Here is a 20,372-nt window from a genome sequence, read left to right as displayed (position 1 = left end):
AATTTAGATTGATGAATGAATGAGGTCAGAGTAAGGGTTCTGTTAGCAGGCAAGAGAGAGCTGCAGAAAGGGCGGATGAGTCGGGGCTGGAGGGTCCTTCTGAGAGATATGAAGGGCAGCTAGGCTCTGCAGAGTCACAAGGGAGGAGACAGCTTCAAGTCTATTCAACCTGTGGAATCATCTTATTGCACATGCAAGGGGGTACTGAGGCTGAGGTGAGGGGATGGGTTGCTAAGTCATTACAAAGGTACTGAGGTCTTTCACTTAAGTCTCTTGGGAGAGATAGGGGGTGACTTCAAAAGTTCCGCCCTTTGATTTCCCAATGTTCCTGGTACACAGGGTGGAATCTCCAGCCATCCCGAGGATTCCTTGTGTCACACCTGAGACAGTGGTGATCAGATCTGAAGAGCCAGAACAGGTAAGAAGCACCATTTCTCTTGTATTCCCATTTGCAGAGTGAGGATATGACCCCAGGACAATGCTTATTTTGAGATGACCTGGAGGGCAAAAAGAGCTAGCATGGAAAAACTTGTTGTGCTTCCAAAGATCTGTGATTTTGTGTGCTCTGTGTAGCCCATGTTCTTGGCATTCTCATTACCCCAGATGTGAACACCGTGGGGCTCAGGGAGCTCTAGGGTGTAGGAAACACCATCAGAATAGTCTAATGATGAGTGAGGGTGAGAACTGACACCAGCAGTTCTGGCTCCCAAGACCATGTTCATGGCCAAACCTCTGTGCACATATTCTCTGCATCTTGGGGCAGCAGGCATAGAAGGGAACCTGTGGCAGGTGGAGTGCAGCCTGCACATCTCACAAAGCTCTGGGAGAGTCGCAGAACTCTGTGCTCCTCTCACATTCGTAAGAGAGGACAGCTTCCATCTCCTCTTCCTCCAAAGAATTCTGGGAGCCAGAGACACCAATACAGACAGAAAAGACATGCCAGAGAGCTGCTTTGGGTGTAGGGTCTTGTTCATTATGGTATCCTGTTTTATGACTTCTGAGATTGCCACCTGAATTTATCCAAAAAAGCAGGGATGGGAGGCAGTTTAATTTTATGCCATTGGCACTTTTTTTTTTTTTTTTAAGGACAGGGGGACTTCCTGGGGAGAAATGAAAATAGTGCACTGTTTAAGGTTGGATGTCACTGTCCCAAGGCCTGATAGCTAATAGAATCTAGCTAAAGTTGATTTCTTTCTCTGTTCCCTAAGTGGTGTCTGTCTCACAGCAGCAGCCATAGCCCTGGACCAAAAGTGGCGCATAGGGATAAGCCAGCCATGTGGCTGTTGAGCAGCAGGTTATATGTCACAGTGATGCAACATGAGTACAGCTGGGTGGCATTTGAGAGAAATGGTCAAATATGGCCCCCAGAACTGCAGTGGCATATTCCCTGGATGCTGCTAAAGATAGCAGTGAGAACCAACTGAGTAGACCTGGGTTCTGTTGTTTCCTGACCACTTCATTCCCTTAAAATCTCTGGGGGGAGGGAGTACTAAGGTTCAAACCCAGGGCCTACCACTGAGCCACACCCCCAGCATTTCTCTTCAACTCTGCTTGAGTCATAACTCATCAGGGGCAGTTTCCTGGATTCCCACCAAGTGCCCTGTCCAGGGCTCTATATATCCTGTAGAGGAGGACCATGAGCATCTGCCTCCTAGGAGTCGCTGTCCAGCTGGGAAGAGAGGACTTATACACGTGGGAGCAGGTAGCACAGAGTGCAGGAAGGGTAAACAGTGAAGTGCTTAATGGCGTGCTGTGAGTGAGCCCTTCCAGAGTGCAGAGAAGGCAGGCTGGGGTCAACAGGACAGCTCTATAGAGGAGAAAAGGCAGAAAAATAGGTGATTGGAGCAGGGAAGGTCGGGGGTGAGGATGTTCTGGACCAGGGGGAGGATGAATAAAAGCAGAGTTGAGAATCCATCTAGAGGCCACTGAGGCCAGATGCAGACCCTGCTGTTCTCCAGAGTCATTGTGGTATTCAAGGACCTGTTACAAAGCAGCCAAATGGCCCCTTTGGTTGTAAGGAATGTCCCCCTTCTACAGAGGAAAACAATAGGAAGCCCCAAAGACTTGGTGTGTTCACTTCCCATACCTCAGGTGCCTACTAGCCAAGTAGGTAGGAGGGGATGGTGCAGGGTCCAGGGCCAACTCTAGAGGAAAAGCCAGTCTGCCTGGACAGAGCTTCTCCACGGGGGCACTGTGGGAGGGAACTGTGGGCAGGTGGGCAATGTATGCAGCTGGCAGGGGACCTAGAACCAGACTGAAGAGCGAGGACTCATTCCATCTGGTCCCGCACTCTGCTCCGGGGTCTGGAGCCAAGCTAAGGCCAGCAAGAGGGGAGGAAGCCAGTGCTTCCCTTTAGACCCCAGGAATGCCTTGTCCCCAAAGAGTGAGTAGGTGAGCCTGTGAAAGCAGGTTCTCCATGGCGCCACTCCAAAGCTGTTGTGGCCTGGAGCAGTGTTCAGGTGGCTCAGGGGAGACAGGGGGCCCTTTTCTCCTCTTTAGGCATCTAAAGAATATGATGAAGACTCACTCATCCCCAGCAGCCCCGCCACAGAGACCTCAGACAACATCAGCCCAGTGGCCAGCCCCGTCCACACAGGGTGAGTGACACAGGACTCTGGGACCCACTCTGGCCGTGGGGTGGGGGTGGGGGCAAAGGTGCCCAACAAGGATCTGCCTGTGCCTCCAGGTTTCTGGTGAGCTTCATGGTCGATGCCCGGGGAGGCTCCATGAGAGGAAGTCGCCACAACGGCCTGAGGGTGGTGATCCCTCCGCGGACCTGTGCCGCACCCACACGTATTACCTGTCGCCTGGTCAAGCCCCAGAAGTTGAGCACGCCACCCCCGCTGGGTGAGGAGGAGGGCCTGGCCAGCAGGATCATCGCGCTGGGGCCCACAGGGGCCCAGTTCCTGAGGTGAGACGCTGCTTTGCAGGACATGTGGGCAACACGTGTCCCTAATCCATTCCCGTCCTGCTCACCCCACTGCCACCACCTCAGCAGCAACCACCTAGAACAACCCTGCCACAGGGCAGAGCTGCAGGAACTCATGACAGAGAAGCAGAAGCGGGAGCCTCTCCCCCTTGCTTTGATTTTTCTCAGGTACTCTAAGGAGTCCATAGCCCTGGTGGAGCTTCCTACTCTCAAATCCTACTGGGACACTAGAGAAGGGAATGGAGATGGGGCTACTTGGGGGACCTCCAGGATTTAATTATGTATGCACTGAAATGGTGGCACTAGAAGGCAGCCCCTGCAGCCTCGTCCCTCAGGACCATAGGATGAATGGACTTCAGGTGCCTATTCCTCACCTTCTCTGAAGCAGACTAGGGTCTGCTTGGAGCTTTCTTGTCCTTCATGCAACAATATCCAGGGTTGTAATGTTGGGACAGGTGTGGCCTTCCCATCTCCATCCACCCTCCTGTCAATCGTCATTTGCAAAGCTTTCTTATTGATTTTCTCTTTAAATATAAGCCTAAAATCCTACCTCTAAAGGAAATATCATTATGGCCATTTAATAGATGAGAATGCAAGGGCTCAGAGACCTATCTAGGGATGTCCCATGTTTTTTGTTTGTTTGTTTTGGGGATTTTGTTTGGTTGGTTTTGTTTTGTTTTATTTTGCTGGTACCAGGGATCAAACTCAGGGGCACTAGACCACTGAGCCACATCCCCAGCCCTTTTTATATTTTATTTAGAGACAAGGTCTCTCTGAGTTGCTTAGGGACTCACTGAGACTGGCTTTGAACTCACAATCTCCTTAGCTGCTGGGATTACTGGTGTGTGCCATAATGCCTGGCATTCACATGGGTTTTCTTAATCAGGTCTGAGGGTGAGATCATTTGGCTGAGCCTCAGCCAAGCACACAGGCCAGGAGAGTTGCTGTCTCTGCATCTGTGCCTGCCCTACCTGTCACTCCAGACTCATGGGGAGCCTCAGGAGCCTGAGGCAGGTCTAGTCCACTCCAGAGAACTTCCAAGAGGGGACCTCCACTGTGGCTGCGGAACCCCTTTCTCCTGGGCAGGAGTGAACTGCCCCTTCCCTCCCCCTCCGCCCCCCCCCCCGGGCCACCTGCACATGCAGGGAAACAACTTGCCTACCCTCTGCTCTGTCCCTGTCTCAGCCCTGTGATTGTGGAGATCCCCCACTTTGCCTCCCATGGTCGTGGGGACCGCGAGCTTGTGGTTCTGAGGAGTGAAAATGGCGCTCTGTGGAAGGAACACAAGAGCCGCTTTGGAGAAAGCTACCTGCAACAGATCCTCAATGGGATGGATGAAGGTAACAGAGCCCCAGGGATACCAGATCTCTCACTTTTGGGAGATAGAATTTGAGGCTGCACGTTTGGGGTGGGCTATCAGGGCTGCCTGGAATTTGGGCAGCAACACGAGGCTAGGAATTGGCCCCACGTAGTCAAGCTCTGGGTCCCCAGGTCATGTGAGTGGGTGCCCTGCTTGCAGCCACACCTCTTCTGCTGGGCCTCTGGGCCTGGGCGCTTCTCCCTCCAGGACACCTCTCTGCCTGTCATAGGGAGGGTGTGCGCCCTGTGTCCTGGAGATAAGGAAGCTCAGGCCACGGGGTTAGTGGCTGATCTTGAGCTCAGTGTGACAAGATGGTGGCCCCCGGGCTGTGTCATTCCAGAGTTGGGGAGCCTAGAGGAGCTGGAGAAGAAGAGGGTCTGCCGCATCATCACCACGGACTTCCCCTTGTACTTTGTGATCATGACACGGCTCTGCCAGGACTATGACACCATTGGCCCTGAAGGGGGCTCTCTGAAGAGCAAGCTGGTGCCCCTGGTGCAGGCAACGTTCCCAGCAAATGCTGTCACCAAGAAAGTGAAGCTGGCTCTGCAGGTAATACAGGCCCTCCTGGCCAGGTCCTGGAGGGTGGAAAGAGTGCAAGGCCCTGGGAAAACGGGGCATCCCACGCTTTCGACCAATACCATTAGAATTAGGTTTTTGACTTAAAAGCTTAGAAAGTTGGGTGGGAGGGATGAGGCAGATGCAGCCTGACAAGTCGCAGAAAGTCCCACATCACACATTAAACTGCAAGGCCACCTATGCTCAGCAGGAGAAAGTTCCTGCAAAGATGTGCCATCCCTGGGAAGGAGAGGCAGAAGGAAAAAGGGTTCAGAAAGGAGAGCTAATCAGTGACATCAGAGCTGGGACAGGCCCTGTGCTCAGAAAAATGAAGATGGTGGTCCAGCAGCGGGGGGCAACCTCTCTCACCAGGAGTCTTTGCCCTGTGCATAGAGGGCACCATGCCGTCTCCCGTCATGCCTGCCCCTCTCCTGCCTGGGGCTGAGTATCTTGCCTTTGGCACTTCACAGGCCCAGCCTGTCCCAGATGAGCTAGTCACCAAGCTCCTGGGCAACCAGGCCACGTTCAGCCCCATTGTCACGGTGGAGCCAAGACGCCGCAAGTTCCATCGTCCCATTGGGCTTCGGATCCCACTCCCTCCTTCTTGGACTGACAACCCAAGGGACAGTGGGGAGGGAGACACCACCAGCCTGCGCCTGCTCTGCAGCGTCATTGGTGAGAGGTTCCCCTTTGCCCCTGTCTAGCAGCACTAGCTCCTTCTGTAACACATAGGAGGGCAGAGGGAGATGGGAGAATGCCAAGCCAGCAACCACGGCGGTGGGTTTTGTTGATTTCCCCTGGGGATGGTGTGCTCTTCCAAGACATAGGGGGATGAGGAATCTGAATTAAAGTCCATTGCCCGGTGGAAGAGCCCTCTGAGCCCTAGGAGAAGCGGGTACTGCAGGTCACAAGGAAAAGGGGCAGAGTATGAGAAAATAGGTGTGCTCAGTGCTGCAGACCAAGCAAGTGTCACCCAGAAGTCCACCTCTGCCCTCGCACACTAGGACCTTAGCACCATGTTCACATCCAAAAGAGTGTCCCCAACCCCACTTCTGCTGGTGTTGCAGGCGGAACTGAACAAGCCCAGTGGGAAGACATAACGGGAACAACCAAGCTCGTGTATGCCAACGAGTGTGCCAACTTTACCACCAATGTCTCTGCCAGGTGAGACGAGGCCCAGCCCAGTGTCTCAGGCTTGATCTTGAGGCTCTTTCATTACCCCTCCACACAGAAGCGCCCTCAACTGCCAGACGTGGCAGAGTCACCACTGTGTGGCTTGCAGGTTGTGCCTGACCAGATGGAGATGGAGCTTTGTTTTCCTCGGGAATTGAGGAAGGTAGTCATGACTTGCCCTCTCTTTTAAGGTTTTGGCTGTCGGACTGTCCTCGGACTGCTGAGGCCGTGAACTTTGCCACTCTGTTATACAAAGAGCTTACCGCAGTGCCCTACATGGCCAAGTTTGTCATCTTTGCCAAAATGAATGACCCCCGGGAAGGGCGGCTGCGTTGCTACTGCATGACAGACGACAAAGTGGACAAGACCTTGGAGCAGCATGAGAACTTTGTGGAGGTGGCCCGGAGTAGGGACATAGAGGTATGCCTGGGTCCTTGAAGGCCTCTAAAACACTTCTCATAAGAAGATAAAGCTCTGGAGCCAGGGCAACTCTCAAATGGGTTCAAATGAGAATGGCAGATGAGAGTATTATGTACACAGAAAGGATTATTATCATAGGTGAAATTAAAATATAGCAAGGTTTTACTGGCCCTTCTCATGAGCTCAACACCTTTGGACAGGTAGAAAAACAGACCCAGGATTTTTTCAGAAACTGTATTGTGATGTCCTAGTTCTGGAATGTTCTAGATCAACTGCCTAGGGGCATAAGAAAATTCCTACAGAATGTAAAATCTTTTGGGGCAAGGAAGCATGACTCATTCATCATAACCTTATAAATAAAGCCTTTTCCAAAACAAACAGTGGTGTTTCTCAGAACACACTCCTGTGTGGCCTGCTGTCCCCCTGTGTATCCACCTGACTTGGGTGGGGTGGGAAAGACCAGAGCGTCAAGGCAGGACATCTGAGCATTTCTACCTGACAAGCTATATTTGATTTTTCTTTCCTACAGGTTTTGGAAGGAATGCCCCTTTTTGCAGAACTTTCTGGGAACCTGGTACCTGTAAAGAAAGCTGCCCAACAGCGGAGCTTCCACTTCCAGTCATTTCGGGAGAACCGTTTGGCCATACCTGTAAAGGTGCTGGCCTCCTCTTGCTGGCCTCTCCTCTGGATCTAGAAAGCTGGGAGGTGAAAAATCTCTAAACCAGCCACCTGGTGGCCACCAAAGGGCCTGCTGAATCTTCTTTTATGTTTGAACTTAGGTGAGGGACAGCAGTCGAGAACCAGGAGGGTTCTTGTCATTTCTGCGCAAGGCGATGAAATATGAGGACACCCAGCACATCCTCTGCCACTTGAACATCACCATGCCCCCCTGCACCAAGGTGAGCCACTACCTGGGGAGGATCTTTAGCCAAAGATGGGTTACCCTAAGGAAGTTCCCGAACAGACCCCAGGACAAACACCTCCTTAGGGCTTCTTCCTATTGAAACGCAGCCTTTGAATTCCCTGAGGTACACATGGGCTCTTTACTCTCCTCCGGACATTTGTTCTATGACCTGGCAGGGGAAGCATGCCCTGGCTCTCTCTGCAAATCTCAGTCCAGCTCTGGTCATGTGACATGAGGAACAAATGTGTCAGATGGTGATAGGTTTATTCACTCTGTGAGCCCTGAGCCCTCTGGGATATGAAGGTCAAGTGTCCTCCTCAACTTCCCTTTCTGAGGCTTCTGAGGTTTTGAAATGCATTTTGAATTAGGTGTTCAAGGTTACCCAGCCACTGGACAGCTGTTCTCCAGCCTTTTTTTCATTTACTCACTTATCTTCCCCAGGGTGCTAGGCCCTCAAAGAAGGGGATCCTGGTGTCCTCAGCCACTGCAAACACCCAGGGTTTTGAGCTCAACAAAGTAGTCTTCAGCAAGTATGTTCATTTATCCATATCTGTCAGAGCACCACGGTCACCACCTATGCTAGGGACTTCGGAGTGATCATGTCCTCAGAATGTCTTGTTCCTTGTTGGTGTTGTTTGGCTGTTGTTGTTGTTTTAATCATTAGCCTTCCATGCTAAACTAGAAAGAAGCAAGGTCCCATTCATATGTCCATGAATCCGTTTCTCTTTTCTTTCTGGGGATGAGGGTGAACCAATACCTCTCTCCAGAGAGAATTCCTACATCTTTGAGCAAACAAGTTCTTATTGTTAAGCCTGAAGCCAGCGTCAGAAGCTGATCTGTTGAACCTAAAGGAATCCAAAAAGAAAAACTGAATTTTAAGGTCAAACTTCAGTTCCATGGCCCATACACTGGGTGCCTTGGGAAAACTGCTTAACTTCTCTATGCCTCAGTTTTCTCATCGATGAAATGGGGTTAGTAATAGTACCTATCTCATAGGTGTTTGTGGTTGGTGTGAGCATTAAATACAGTCTTGTGCATGACGAGGGCTACATAAGTTTGCCATTATTCCTAATAAAGTATTCAAGTTTCATCAACTTCTTTTACTCCCACCTCTTCCGTCTACTCTGTTGAGCCTCTAACGGAATGGAGCTACTTACTCCTGCCAGGACCACAGCCTTAAGGCTCAAGTCACCTCCTCTGAGAAGGGGGTATACCCAAAATCCAAAGCATCCTTTCTTTGACTTTCTTCTGCAGGGGAGCGGAGCAGAAGATAGGCGAAGGACCTTGACACCCCTGTCCCTGAGATACAGCATTCTCAGTGAATCAACACCAGGTATCAACCTCTTTGTGATGATGTATTTTTGCTCCCCCTAACTATTTTTTTTTAGTACTGGCAATTGAGTGGTACTCTACCACTGAGTAACATCCCAGCCCCAAATTTTTTTACTTTTTTAAATTTTGAGACAAGGTCTCATCAAGATCCTCCTGCCTTGGCCTCCCAAGTAGCCAGGATTACAGGCACACACCATTGTGTCTGGCTGCTTGCTCCCTTTGAAAGGTTATAAGTGAGCTTGTGACGCCTCTACCCTCCATGCTGCTTCCTCAGCCTGTTCTGCCAACAGCACACAGAGCCTTTGACTTGGGTCTCCACCTGACCTCTTATAGATTTAGCACGGGTGTATACGGAGGTTCACAGTGGGACCTGGGCATCCATCAGAGACCGTATAAACATGCCTGTCAGTTCTGTGTCCTTCTCAGGCTGCTAAATAAAATCTAATGCATCTCTTTAGGTTTTCTCAGTGGGACAGACCAAGCAGATATGAAGATGGCTATTATATCAGAACACCTCGGCCTCAGCTGGGCAGGTGAGTTGGGGAATTGGGGGCAGAAGAGGACTTTGTCTCACCCCTACATCCCAATGGATAAAGCGTTTTCAACCCTTGTCTCCATTACTCATTGTGCATCTGATTTGCATATCTGGGTAGATCCCTTTGCCAAGCTATACCACTGAGTTCCAGTGAAAAGCAGGGTGTTCTCTTCCTCCTCCCTTTCTGTCTGGTTTTCCTTTGAAAAAAAGAAGCAACTCTTGACTTTACAAAAGATCTCACTATGGGGCTGGGATTATAGCTAAATGGTAGAGCACTTGCCTAGCATGTGTGAGGCACTGGATTGGATCCTCAGCATCACATAAAGATAAATAAATAAAAATAAAGGTATTGTGTCCATCTACAACTAAAAAGAAATTTTTTTTTTTAAATCTCACAGTGTATCTAGTTCACCTTACTTTATAGATGGGAAAACTGGGATCCAGTTCAATAGAGTTGTGTAATTAGCTAGTGACAGAACCCAGAAAAATCAAATAAACAAAAGAAATGCACAAACAAAACATCTCCCAAAGGCCTGTGCATGGCCTCCTCCACATGATGCATGGCCTTTCCTTTGAGGCCAGCTCAGCTGAGGGAGGTCGGGGGAGGCCAGTCTCAGCAGGTCTCATTGACAATTGGCCATAGCTGCAGCCTGCCAACAGCAGTGACAGATCTGATTTGAAGGGAGGCAGGCGGACAAAAGAAAGTCAATCCTCAAACTGTGTTTTATACAGCCATAGGCCTACAATCTGATTCTCCCTCCCCCCCCCACTTTTTAAAAACTTTTATGTGAATGGACTCCTAGACTCCCTCCCTCACCTTACATGCCTACACAGTGCTTTAGACAAACCCAGAGCCTCAGCAATAACTTGGTGAAAGGCACTGTCATGGGAACTCAGAAGTTCAGGGACTGCTCATTCTTTAAGTTACACTCTTGCTGCTTTGAGCATATGTGTATGTATGTGTGTCCATGTGTTCCCATACATTTGCACATATGTGTGTGTGACATGTGCTTGTGTGCAAGCATACATATATTGCATTGTGCCCATGTGTGTATAAGTGTGTGCATTAATGAGTGCACCTGTATGCATACGTGTGTGAGTGTGTTGTGTACATGTGTTCTGATTCACATTATTACTCTTCCTCTGGTCTTCCTCATCTTTGAAATCAGACTCTGAGGCACTTCTCCCTCATAAATATCTGTGAGTGATAACAATAAAAATAATCAGAGGGTGGGGGAGCTACAATTCTGCATCACTGCTATGCATTTAGATGAAAACTTCTATTTTCATTTTAAACATAAGTAATACTTTTTCCCAAAGACGTGTAATTCCAGAGTTGCCTTTCTGCCACCATTGGACCCAGGAGGAAAGTAGGCAGCCTCCCAGTTTGGCAGGCAGTACTGCGGTAGGGCCAGCAGCCACAGCTACCTCTTGGTTCCAGGACTAACTTGTCATATGTGCCCGGAGAAGCTGCTAACCTTGCTAAGAGGCTCATTCTCATCATCTCGTATCTGAAGTCCAGAAAGGCAGGGCATTGTTCATTTACTTGCTTGATCATTCTTTCAACACCTATTTCCGGAACACCCCTCCCCTGCCCTGTTTTTCTGGGCATACAAAGCTGTAGGTTCCTGCGTATCAACCAGGTCCCTGGTGAGGAGAAACAACGAATCTAAAGGGAAAGTGCTCTGACTTCCTGTGCTCACATCTGCTCTTGGTGTTTGCTTGCAGAGTTGGCCAGAGAGCTACAGTTCAGTGTGGAAGACATCAACAGGATCCGTGTAGAAAACCCTAACTCCTTGTTGGAGCAGAGCACAGCCTTGTTGAACCTCTGGATCGTCCGTGAAGGCGAAAACGCAAAAAGTCAGTATCCCAAGCTGAGGAGGCCTCGTTCCACAGACTTGCTAGGACCTACTTCTTGCCCAAGTAGCTCTTCCTTCCAATTCCACCCCTAATGCTGGTCCTTGTGATCTCTGTATTTCTGCCTCTCTGCCTCTCTGTCTCTCTGTCTCTCTCTCTCTCTGTCTCTCTCTCTCTCTGTCTCTCTCTCTCTCTCTCTCTCTCTCTCTTTCTCTCTCTCTCTCACACACACACACACACACACACACACACACACGTACACACACACTCACGCACCACTCACAGCCAAAAGGTCTTCCAGGCAATCCTGCTAGAACATATTGCCAGTGAATCTTGGCCTCAGTCTTTCTCCCACCCCCTGATGACAGCATATATGTCGACTCATCTTCAGTCTTCCTGTTGGACTTCTCATCCAAATGAGTGTTGGCTTAGAGCAGAGTGTGGGTGGGCCAAATCCCAGAAGGAACAGTTCTGTCCCCAGGCACATCTTTGTCCAACATGGAGGAAAGATTTGACTCACCCTCTTTTCAAAGTATCCTCAACCAAATTCCTGTCCTCAACAACACTAAGAGAAATTTGAATGTTTTCATTTGCATCTCAAATCAACAGGCAAGGACTCAGAATTTCAAAAGGACAAAATCCAATCATTCTTACCCTCATTTTCTTGTTGTACTCCTCTTAGATTACAAAACATCAGTCTTTGGATGCTTTGCTGAGGAGTTGGAGGTATAGTTCAGTGGCAGAACACCTGCCTAGCATTCATGAGGTTGTCACTAGCCCTGCAAAAAAAGAAAAAAAAAAAAAGGTGTGATGGGCACTGCTAGTTTTTGGAAAAGATCTGTTGTAGCAAAAAAAAAAAAAAAGAAATATTTTGGGTTGATTCGGACAAAAGTAGGGTCCCTCACCTTCTGAAAAAAAAAATGATCATCTCCCTTCTCCCATCATCCTCCTGGCCCAGTTTTCAGGCCTGCAAAACAATCCCTGGCTGCTCTAGAATCATGAGAATTTGCTCCTCAGGCGCCTCTTCTCTTCTTTCTTCTGACAGTGGAGAATCTGTACACAGCTTTGCGGAACATTGACCGCAGTGAGATAGTGAACATGTTGGATGGCTCAGGCAGACAGAGCTGCAATCTGAAGCCAGACCGCCGGCACGCGGACCGGGACTACTCGTTGTCACCCTCCCAGATGAATGGTGAGTTTCCTCTGGTTGGAGGCAGCTGCTGGCCTGGACCTTCCAGGCACCAGCTCTCAAGGCCCCTTCCCAGGACACTTTTCCCTCCAAACCATTTTTCCCCCATGGAGAACAGAGACAAGCAAGAGAGACAGGTGGCATACACCTGTGCAGGTGGGCACACTCCCCCATGCCACCTGCCTCTGTAACCACATGTGGAGTGTCTCCCAGGCCTCACCACTAGCACAGAGGTCCCAGCAAGGCTGAATGTGGTGGGAAAGAGCTTGAGTCTGGGAAGCACCTGGTTAGACCCTTGCTCCACAGTCCATGAACTTTCTGTGTCACTCATCACAAGGCATAGGCTCTCTCTGGGATATTGGTGTCCCTATTTTAGAACGTTCTGTGGTTGGAAAGCAAAGGTTCTGGTTCGAGGTCCAGTGTGCATTAGCTGGATGTTGTTTAAGAAATCCCACTGTGGCCACGTGGGGAGGCTAAGTGGTTTCCTTTAGTTTGAGTCCTATCTCTTTCCTTAACTCTTTCTTTTCTGTTTTCCTCATTCCATCTGTCTCCCTTCACTCTTTTTGGTGTGGTTCAACATGGCAGGGAGCCCCAGTGAGATCTAGCCCAAGGAGAGGCAGCCCTGGAGGCCCAGCCTTTGCCCCAGGACCCCACAGCTGCTTCTTTTTGAAGCAGCAGTGAAAATAGCCACCAGCACAGCTGGAAGGCACAGAGCCTGGGGGCTCCCATGCCTTCCTTTCACCTGCCCTCTGTAGCCAGTGGGCAACGAGTAGAAGAGCCACTTCAACCTCAGCCCTCTGTGGTGTTTCAGGAGGCCTGGGTTCTGTCCCGTCCTTCCTGCCAACTCCCTGTGTGGCCAAGCTGTCTCCTCGCCTTTAAAACCAGCTGGGTTAGATCCCTAAGATTCTTTACAGAACTTGAAAACATTTTTAGCTCTATGAAATATCTTCTTCCAGTATCAGATATGTCACCCTGTGCAGCTGTATGGCAATGTTAATGCTCCCTAAGACCCTAGTTTTAAGGGCCAAAAAAAAAATGATCATGCTGGCAGTGATGGCCAGAGAGTCTGGGCTGAGCCGGACCCAGGGCCTTCTTCTGCCAGGCAGAGCCTGTGCATGCCAAGCCCTTCCCCATTCTCTCTCCATGTTCTGTGTCTGTGAAACATGCCATCTAGGGCCACCAGGTGTAGAGCTCATCTTCTATTGATCATGTCCTGACACCTTTCTCTTCTACCTCTGACCTCATCCTAACCTCTGGTTCACTCATTCTCTTGCACTTCCTGTCTCCACTGTCTCCACCTGGGCCAGGTGTATGAGAGCCGTCAACCTCCAGAGATGCATGTCACGAAGGACTCCCAGTGCCCACCCCCACGCGTCTCATGGCTGTCTCTCTGGACATACTGTGTGTGCGTGTGTGCATGGCATGTTGTCTGTGATGCATCATAGTGGCTGCCAACTGTGTGTGCTCCACTCACTCTTCAGATGCTCCAAGACAATGGTCCACACCTACAGGGATTGCGGCTGGTCCCCACAGCAGTAGACTCAGCCAGAATATTGCAGGGCCTCCCAAGTAGGTCAGCTCTCTTCCACAAATGGATAAATAGAGAGTAATTGAGAAATCTTGCAAATTTCAGAAAATCCAAGTGACAAGGTACTGGTCCCTGAGTGGGCTTCTTAATATCCCTTGTGCTATTTTACTTTAGTCGAGTCAAATCTGCAAGAGTTTGGTTTTTCTGTGCCCTAGTTAATTACTTAAAGGATTAATGGAACATTAGAATTCCATGAGTCTGAATAAGGAAAGTCTCCATTGGCCACAAGACTCAGGCCTAGAGACCTCAGTGCCCAAGCAGCATTGTGTGGCCTGGGTCTCTGCACGTCCTGTGTCTGGTGGAAGGAGCTCTATTGCAGTTATTCAACCCATTTGGCTAATATTTTTCAAGCATCAACTACATGCCAGGCCTTGTTCCAGGCAGGGGAGATAAATCAATTCTTGAATAGACAAGTAAAAAAACCTCTACCTTCATGAAATCCACAGTCTTCCATCGGGAGAACCAAATGATGTCATAACGTGAGGGAATTATGTCATGTGCTATCAAGTCACCAGAATGATATGGGAGAAAATAGACCAGAATAAGGAATTGGGGGTGAGGGGGGGTGAGGGTGATTGCATTTGAACAAAGGCATGAAGGAGATGAGGGAGTGAGCCTTATAAATAATATCAGGAAAAGAGCATTCCAGAAGGGCATCATGCCTGGTATGTTCACAGAATTGAGGGGTCTATGGAACTAGGGACAGAAGTATCAGGAGAGAAAGAGAAAGACAGAGGACAGGCATGAGGCTGAGGGGCAACAGGGGAGCAGCCCTGGAGACTACCATCAGGACACTGGATTTTGTCCAGCGGGTTTGAAGCAAAAGAGTGACATGATCTAACAACATTTTTAAAGGATTGCTTTTCCTGCTTTGTTGATTTTAAATGGTCACAAGTCAAAAGCTTCTGTGCTTCTGGGCTCCCCTGAGTGCCTCACAGCCCCTCTGTCCCCACTGCTCCAGCAGGTGTCCTGACAGGCCTGGGCTCTCTGCCCTGCCTGGGCCCTCCCCTCAGCCCAAGCTCATAAACAGATGCCTGACGTGGTCCATTCCACCTTCTAGGCACAAGAATTGGCTTCTATGTGTTTTTTCCTACCCTTGTCCCAGGAAGGCTCTTCCCACCTGGGTGCCCTTCTGGTCTGGAAAAGATAAAGCAAGAGGGATCAAAGGTACAGGGTGCAGAAGCAGCACCCTTCTGCATGGTCTCTGGCTCTCTCCCAGGCAGGACCATGTGACAGCTTGTTCTGGTACCAGCCCAGCTCTGTGTACTAATGGTCACTACCATCATCTTGGCACCTTATTTCTCTACTTGTCTGAGCCTCCTTCTGAAGCCATAGGAACTCAGGGCAGCAATGGGTTGCATGTATTCCTGTGAGTCTGAGAACATCAGGTGATTCAGGAAAGCAGAAAACCCACTGAGGAGAAATCCCCCTGGCCTAGTGACTCTGCCAGCCATATACACCTGCATTGGCTGGAGCAAAGGGGAGGGGTGAAAAGGCCAGTTAATTTCTTCTACAGAGGAGGGAATTACCCCAGGCCCATGGACTAGACATGGGTAAAAATTACCTATTAAAAAAATAAATAACATGCTCCTGAAAATCAGATTTATATGAAAGGGGAAAAATGGGGCAATTCACACCCATGTCAACTCCATTTGATTTGATGAATTGGACAACTATTAATGTCTACTTGAAAATAAAATTTGTTTTATAAATATCATCTCTTAACATGACTAGTGACGTGTGGCTCCTGTCTGAGGCCAGGTTGCCTGTCCACCCCTTTTGTTTGCTATTAACACTAAATTAACAAGATAATTATTACATCTAAGTTAGAGAGACCAGGGTAATGATCTGAGAGAAGTCACCTGACCATACTCTGCCCCAAGCAATATGTATGGTGGCCTTTTACCTGGGTTCACCAACATTTAACCCCAAATGAGAAGCCTCTAGACTGAGAGATGGACTGGTGACCCAAGTGAGTTAGGGCTACAAGAGAATCCTAGGGAGACAGACATTTCTAAAACTCAGGACACTCAGATGGTAGTCAGATCCACCCTGACCTTGTGAGGTGTTCCTCACAGGATGCATGGGGCCATACTGAACATCACTCCAACCTGATAGTCATGCCCACAAGCCTCAAATCTAAGTCTGTGTAGGTGGGTGGGACCCTGTGGAAACAGAGGGAGAGCCAGGCATATACCTAAAGACTGGTCATGGGTGAGAGAAGATCTGGGGTGCTGGCAAGTAGGAATTCCTGGCAGAGGCTGCATGTGCTCTCCTCACTCACATATTTTCATTTGGTGAAATTCCATTTAAGTGAATGTTATAAAAGTTTCAAGGTGGAAAATTCACAAAAGGTACCCAAGAAGAGCCTCAGGTGTTCTGTGGCCAGCAAAGCTACATTCTCCTCCTTCTTCTTGAGTTTTTCTGACATTCCTGGGAGTGACAACATGGCCATCTGGCAGTATCTGAGGTGCTGTTTACACTTCTTGCCAAGATGGAATAACAGGAACTGGGCATACCCTCCTTCTTAAAGCCACAAAAACAAATGTAGGAAACCATCATTTTCAAGGCATTGGATACCAGGCAGCCAAGGACAGAGACTCATGAGGCATGGGAAGTAAACAAGGTGAGTCCTCCAATTGCCTTGAAAGGTTTCTAGGGAAACCCGGGAGACTCCCTGAGCTGAGACGCCCCTAAGATCAGAGAGACCACGGCAACAAGAACTCCCAAGACAGAGGCCTAGAGTGGTATACTAGCTACACAGGTAGAAAACTCTGGAGATCTGCAGAAAGTCCCCCAAAAGTTTCATTTGAGTATTAACCAGCTGTTCTGTGCAGTCAAACTGATAATTCACAGACATTGGTAGGGAGCAAAGAAACACTGCCTCAGAAATGGGGAATAATTAACCATAGTTGAAAAAATTTCCACCTAATAAATTCTTTGGTGCTAGAGATAGAACCCAGGGCCTCAAGAGTGCTAGGCAAGTGCTCTACCTCTGAGCTGCATCCCTAGCCCCCATCTAATAAATCTTGAAAGAAAACACAAAAGGTTCAAACTGCTTCCAATTAACTGCATAACAGAACAAAACTCAAGAATATTTATATGATTAGAAAAATATCCATCTCCCAAAAAGGTAAAATTCATAATGTCTGGCATCCAATTAAAGATTATCAGAAATAAAGAGGCAGGAAAACAATCCATAATGAGGAGAAAAGCAATCAATTGAAACTGACCCAGAACAGGCAAGGATGTTAAAATGAGCAGAGAAGGATAGTAAATATTTATTATAATGGGATTTCACAAAAAGCCCAGAAGAGACACAGAAGATATTTTTAAAAGACACAAACTATCCTTCTGGAGATAAAACTAGAATGTATGAAAGCTATGCTGGATAGGATTAGGCCCTAGACCTTGCAGAAGAAAAGATCAGTGAACTTCACGACATAGTAACAGAAACTCTCCAATGTGAAATACATAAAGAAAAGGAATTTTTTAAAAATGCATCAGGCAATTTCAAGAGACCCAAGATATTAGAGTTCCCAACAGTGAAGAGAAGAGGAAGAGTATTCATGGCTGAAATTTTTCCAAATTTGATGAAAATGGTACATAGATTCAAGCAGTATAATGAAACCCATGCACAAGAAACATGCAGGCAACTATACTGAGGCACACTGTAAATAAACTAGTCAAAGCCAACGATTCTCTTAAAAACAGAGAATGAAAGGTGTTTTGGTACAGGAAGCAAAAATAAGGATGACAGCAGATGTCTTACTGGAAACAATACAAACAAAAAGATGGTGGATTCAAAATAGACCACATATTTAAAGAAGAAAAGAGTAGTTCTGGAGGTGGTAGGTAGCAGAGTATTTGCCTAGTATGTACAAAACCCTGGTTTTGATCCCCAGCAACACACACACACACACACACACACACACACAAACGGAGAAGGAAATAGCCTTGACTTCTATACCCAGCAAAAGTAACTTTCAAATTGAAGGTAAAGACTTTTCTAGACATTAAAAAAAAAAAAAAACAACGAAATATTTGATCACAAGGAGATCTATGCTATCGACAATGTTTTTTTAAAAAAAGTCCTTCAGGCCAAAGGAAAATGATATCAGACAGAAATATTGATCTACATGAAGGAATGAACAGGTCCCAAAAATGTTAACTGCAAAGATAAATGCATAAGATTTATTTTCCCATTATTTAAATCTCTAAAAATAACCCGCTGAACAAAAAAATAACAAAAGCACAACACTGGGTTTATAACACATTTAAAAGCCAAATGTCAAAAACAGTAACACAAAAGTCAGGACAGAAAAACTGAAGGGTACTATGATAAAGTTCTTATGTTGTATGCCAACTGTTTTAATATCACTCCAGGTAGACTGTGATGTGTTTAAGTAATATTACAAAGAGTTATAGCTAATAAGTACATCAAAATAGATAAAATATATCTCAGTGCATCTAAAAGAATTCAAGTCAAACACAGTGTTTTGATCACCATGTAATTAAATTAGAAATCAACAATAGAATTCTACTTGGAAAATCACAAACATTTAGAAACTAAATAATATGCTTTATTAAAATTTTTATTAGTGCATTATACATAATATTGAGTTTCATTTTGACATATTCATGTATGCACATGACAATTTGCTCCATTTCATTCCTCGGTACTTCCCGTTTTTCTCTCTTCCTCCCTCCCCATGGTCCCCTTCCTCTATTCTACTATTATCCCTTCTATTTTTGTGAGATCCTCTTTTTTAAACTCCTTATTTCTATGTTCCACATATGAGAGAAAACATTCGACCCTTGACTTCTTGAGTCTGGCTCATTTCATTTATCGTGATGTTCTCCAGTTCTACCCATTTACCAGCAAATGACATAATTTCATTCTTCTTAATGGCTGAGGAGAACTTCATTCTGTATACATACCACATTTTCTTTATCTGTTCATCTGCTGGCGGCTATCTAGGCTAGTTCTGTAACTTGGCTATTGAGAATTGAACTGCTATAAATATTGGAACAGAGGTATCACTATAATAAGCTGACTTCAGTTCTTTTAGATAAATATCAAGGAATGTAATTGCTGGGTCATGTGATGGTTCCATTCTTAGTCTTTTGAGGAATTGGTACAATCTTTTGATTGTACTAAGTTGCAGTCCCAACAATAATGTGTAATCGTTCCTTTTTCCCCATGTCCTTGCCAGCATTTAATTTGTATTCTTGATGACTGCCATTCGACTGGGGAGAGATGAAGTTTCAGGGTAGTTTGATTTACATGTTTCTGATTGTTAAGAATACTGAACATTTTTTTGTACATTTTTTGGCCATTTGCATTATTGCTTTTGAGAACTGTTTAGTTCATTTGCCCATTTATTGATCAGGGTATTTGTTGGTTTGTTGGAATTAAGTTTTTTTTTATTTTTGTTGTTGTTGTGTGTTTGTTTGTTTTGGTACTGGGGATCGAACCCAGGGGCACTTAAACACTAAGCCACATCCTCAGCCCTTTTTTGTATTTTATTTAGAGACAGGGGTCTTACCAAATTGGTTACAGCCTTGCTAAATTGCTGGGGCTGGCCTTGAAGTTTCCATCCTCCTCCCTCAGCTTCCTGAGCCTCTGAGATTACAGGCGTGCACCTCTGTGCCCAACTTAGTATTAAGTTTTTTGAGTTCTTTATGTATTCTGGATATTAATTCATTGTCAGAAGAGTGGCTGGCAAAGATTTGCACTCATTCTGTGGGCTCTTTTTTATGCTTTTAATTGTAGAAGCTAAATAATATACATCTAAATAATCCATAAATCAAAGAATAAAGCAAAAGGGAAATTAGAAAATATTTTGAATCAAATGAAAATAAAAACACAAGATATCAAAATATATGGGATGTCACAAAAATAGTGCTTAGGGGGAAATTTATGTAACTAAATGTCCACATTAGGAAAGAGAAAAGTTCTCTAATTAATGACCTCACCTTCCACCTTAAGAAATGAGAAAAGAAGAAGCAAATTAAACCCAAAGTAAGGAGAAGGCAGGGAATAATTAAGATGTGTAAATCAGTGAAATCCAAAGGAAAACTCCAGAGAAAATCTATGACACCAAAACCTGGTGCTCTGAAAAGATCAGTAAAATTGATAAATTTTCAGCCAAATTGATCAGAAAAAAAGAGAAGACAAAATTTTCCAATGCCTAGAATAAGAGAGGTGATGTTATTACAGATTCTACAGGTAGCAAAAGGATTAGTAAAGGGCTTATGACAGTTTTGTGTCATAAATTTGAAAGCCCAGATGAAATTGATAAATTCCTTCAAAGATACAGATTATCAAAACTTCCCTGGGAAGAAATGAATCATCTCAGTAGCCTTATATAAATGAAAGAAATTAAATTTATGATTTAAAACATTTCAATGAAGAAAATTCCAAGCCCCTGTGGCTTCTCTGGTAAATTTTACCAAACATTTTAGGAAGAAATAACTTAGAAAATTGAAAAGGAGATAGTACTTTGTAGCTAATTCCGTGAGGC

General features: G+C 46.6%; 1 protein-coding gene across 1 annotated transcript in view; it reads left to right on the top strand.

The window, feature by feature from the left end:
• Positions 1-20,372, top strand: part of Ank1 (ankyrin 1) — a 204,398-nt gene that overhangs the window by 163,099 nt on the left and 20,927 nt on the right. Inside the window, exons 21-34 of the mRNA XM_048792871.1 lie at positions 340-418; positions 2,500-2,597; positions 2,687-2,911; positions 4,115-4,269; positions 4,630-4,841; positions 5,318-5,522; positions 5,915-6,011; positions 6,212-6,440; positions 6,970-7,095; positions 7,220-7,339; positions 8,599-8,677; positions 9,135-9,209; positions 10,940-11,071; positions 12,114-12,260. Coding sequence (XP_048648828.1) covers positions 340-418; positions 2,500-2,597; positions 2,687-2,911; positions 4,115-4,269; positions 4,630-4,841; positions 5,318-5,522; positions 5,915-6,011; positions 6,212-6,440; positions 6,970-7,095; positions 7,220-7,339; positions 8,599-8,677; positions 9,135-9,209; positions 10,940-11,071; positions 12,114-12,260 — 1,979 coding nt within the window. The remainder of the gene's footprint in view (positions 1-339; positions 419-2,499; positions 2,598-2,686; positions 2,912-4,114; positions 4,270-4,629; positions 4,842-5,317; positions 5,523-5,914; positions 6,012-6,211; positions 6,441-6,969; positions 7,096-7,219; positions 7,340-8,598; positions 8,678-9,134; positions 9,210-10,939; positions 11,072-12,113; positions 12,261-20,372) is intronic.

Source organism: Marmota marmota, unplaced genomic scaffold (genome assembly GCF_001458135.2).
Source record: "Marmota marmota marmota unplaced genomic scaffold, marMar, whole genome shotgun sequence".
NCBI classification, from domain to species: Eukaryota; Metazoa; Chordata; class Mammalia; order Rodentia; family Sciuridae; genus Marmota; species Marmota marmota.
This window is presented reverse-complemented; position numbering and strand designations above follow the sequence as displayed.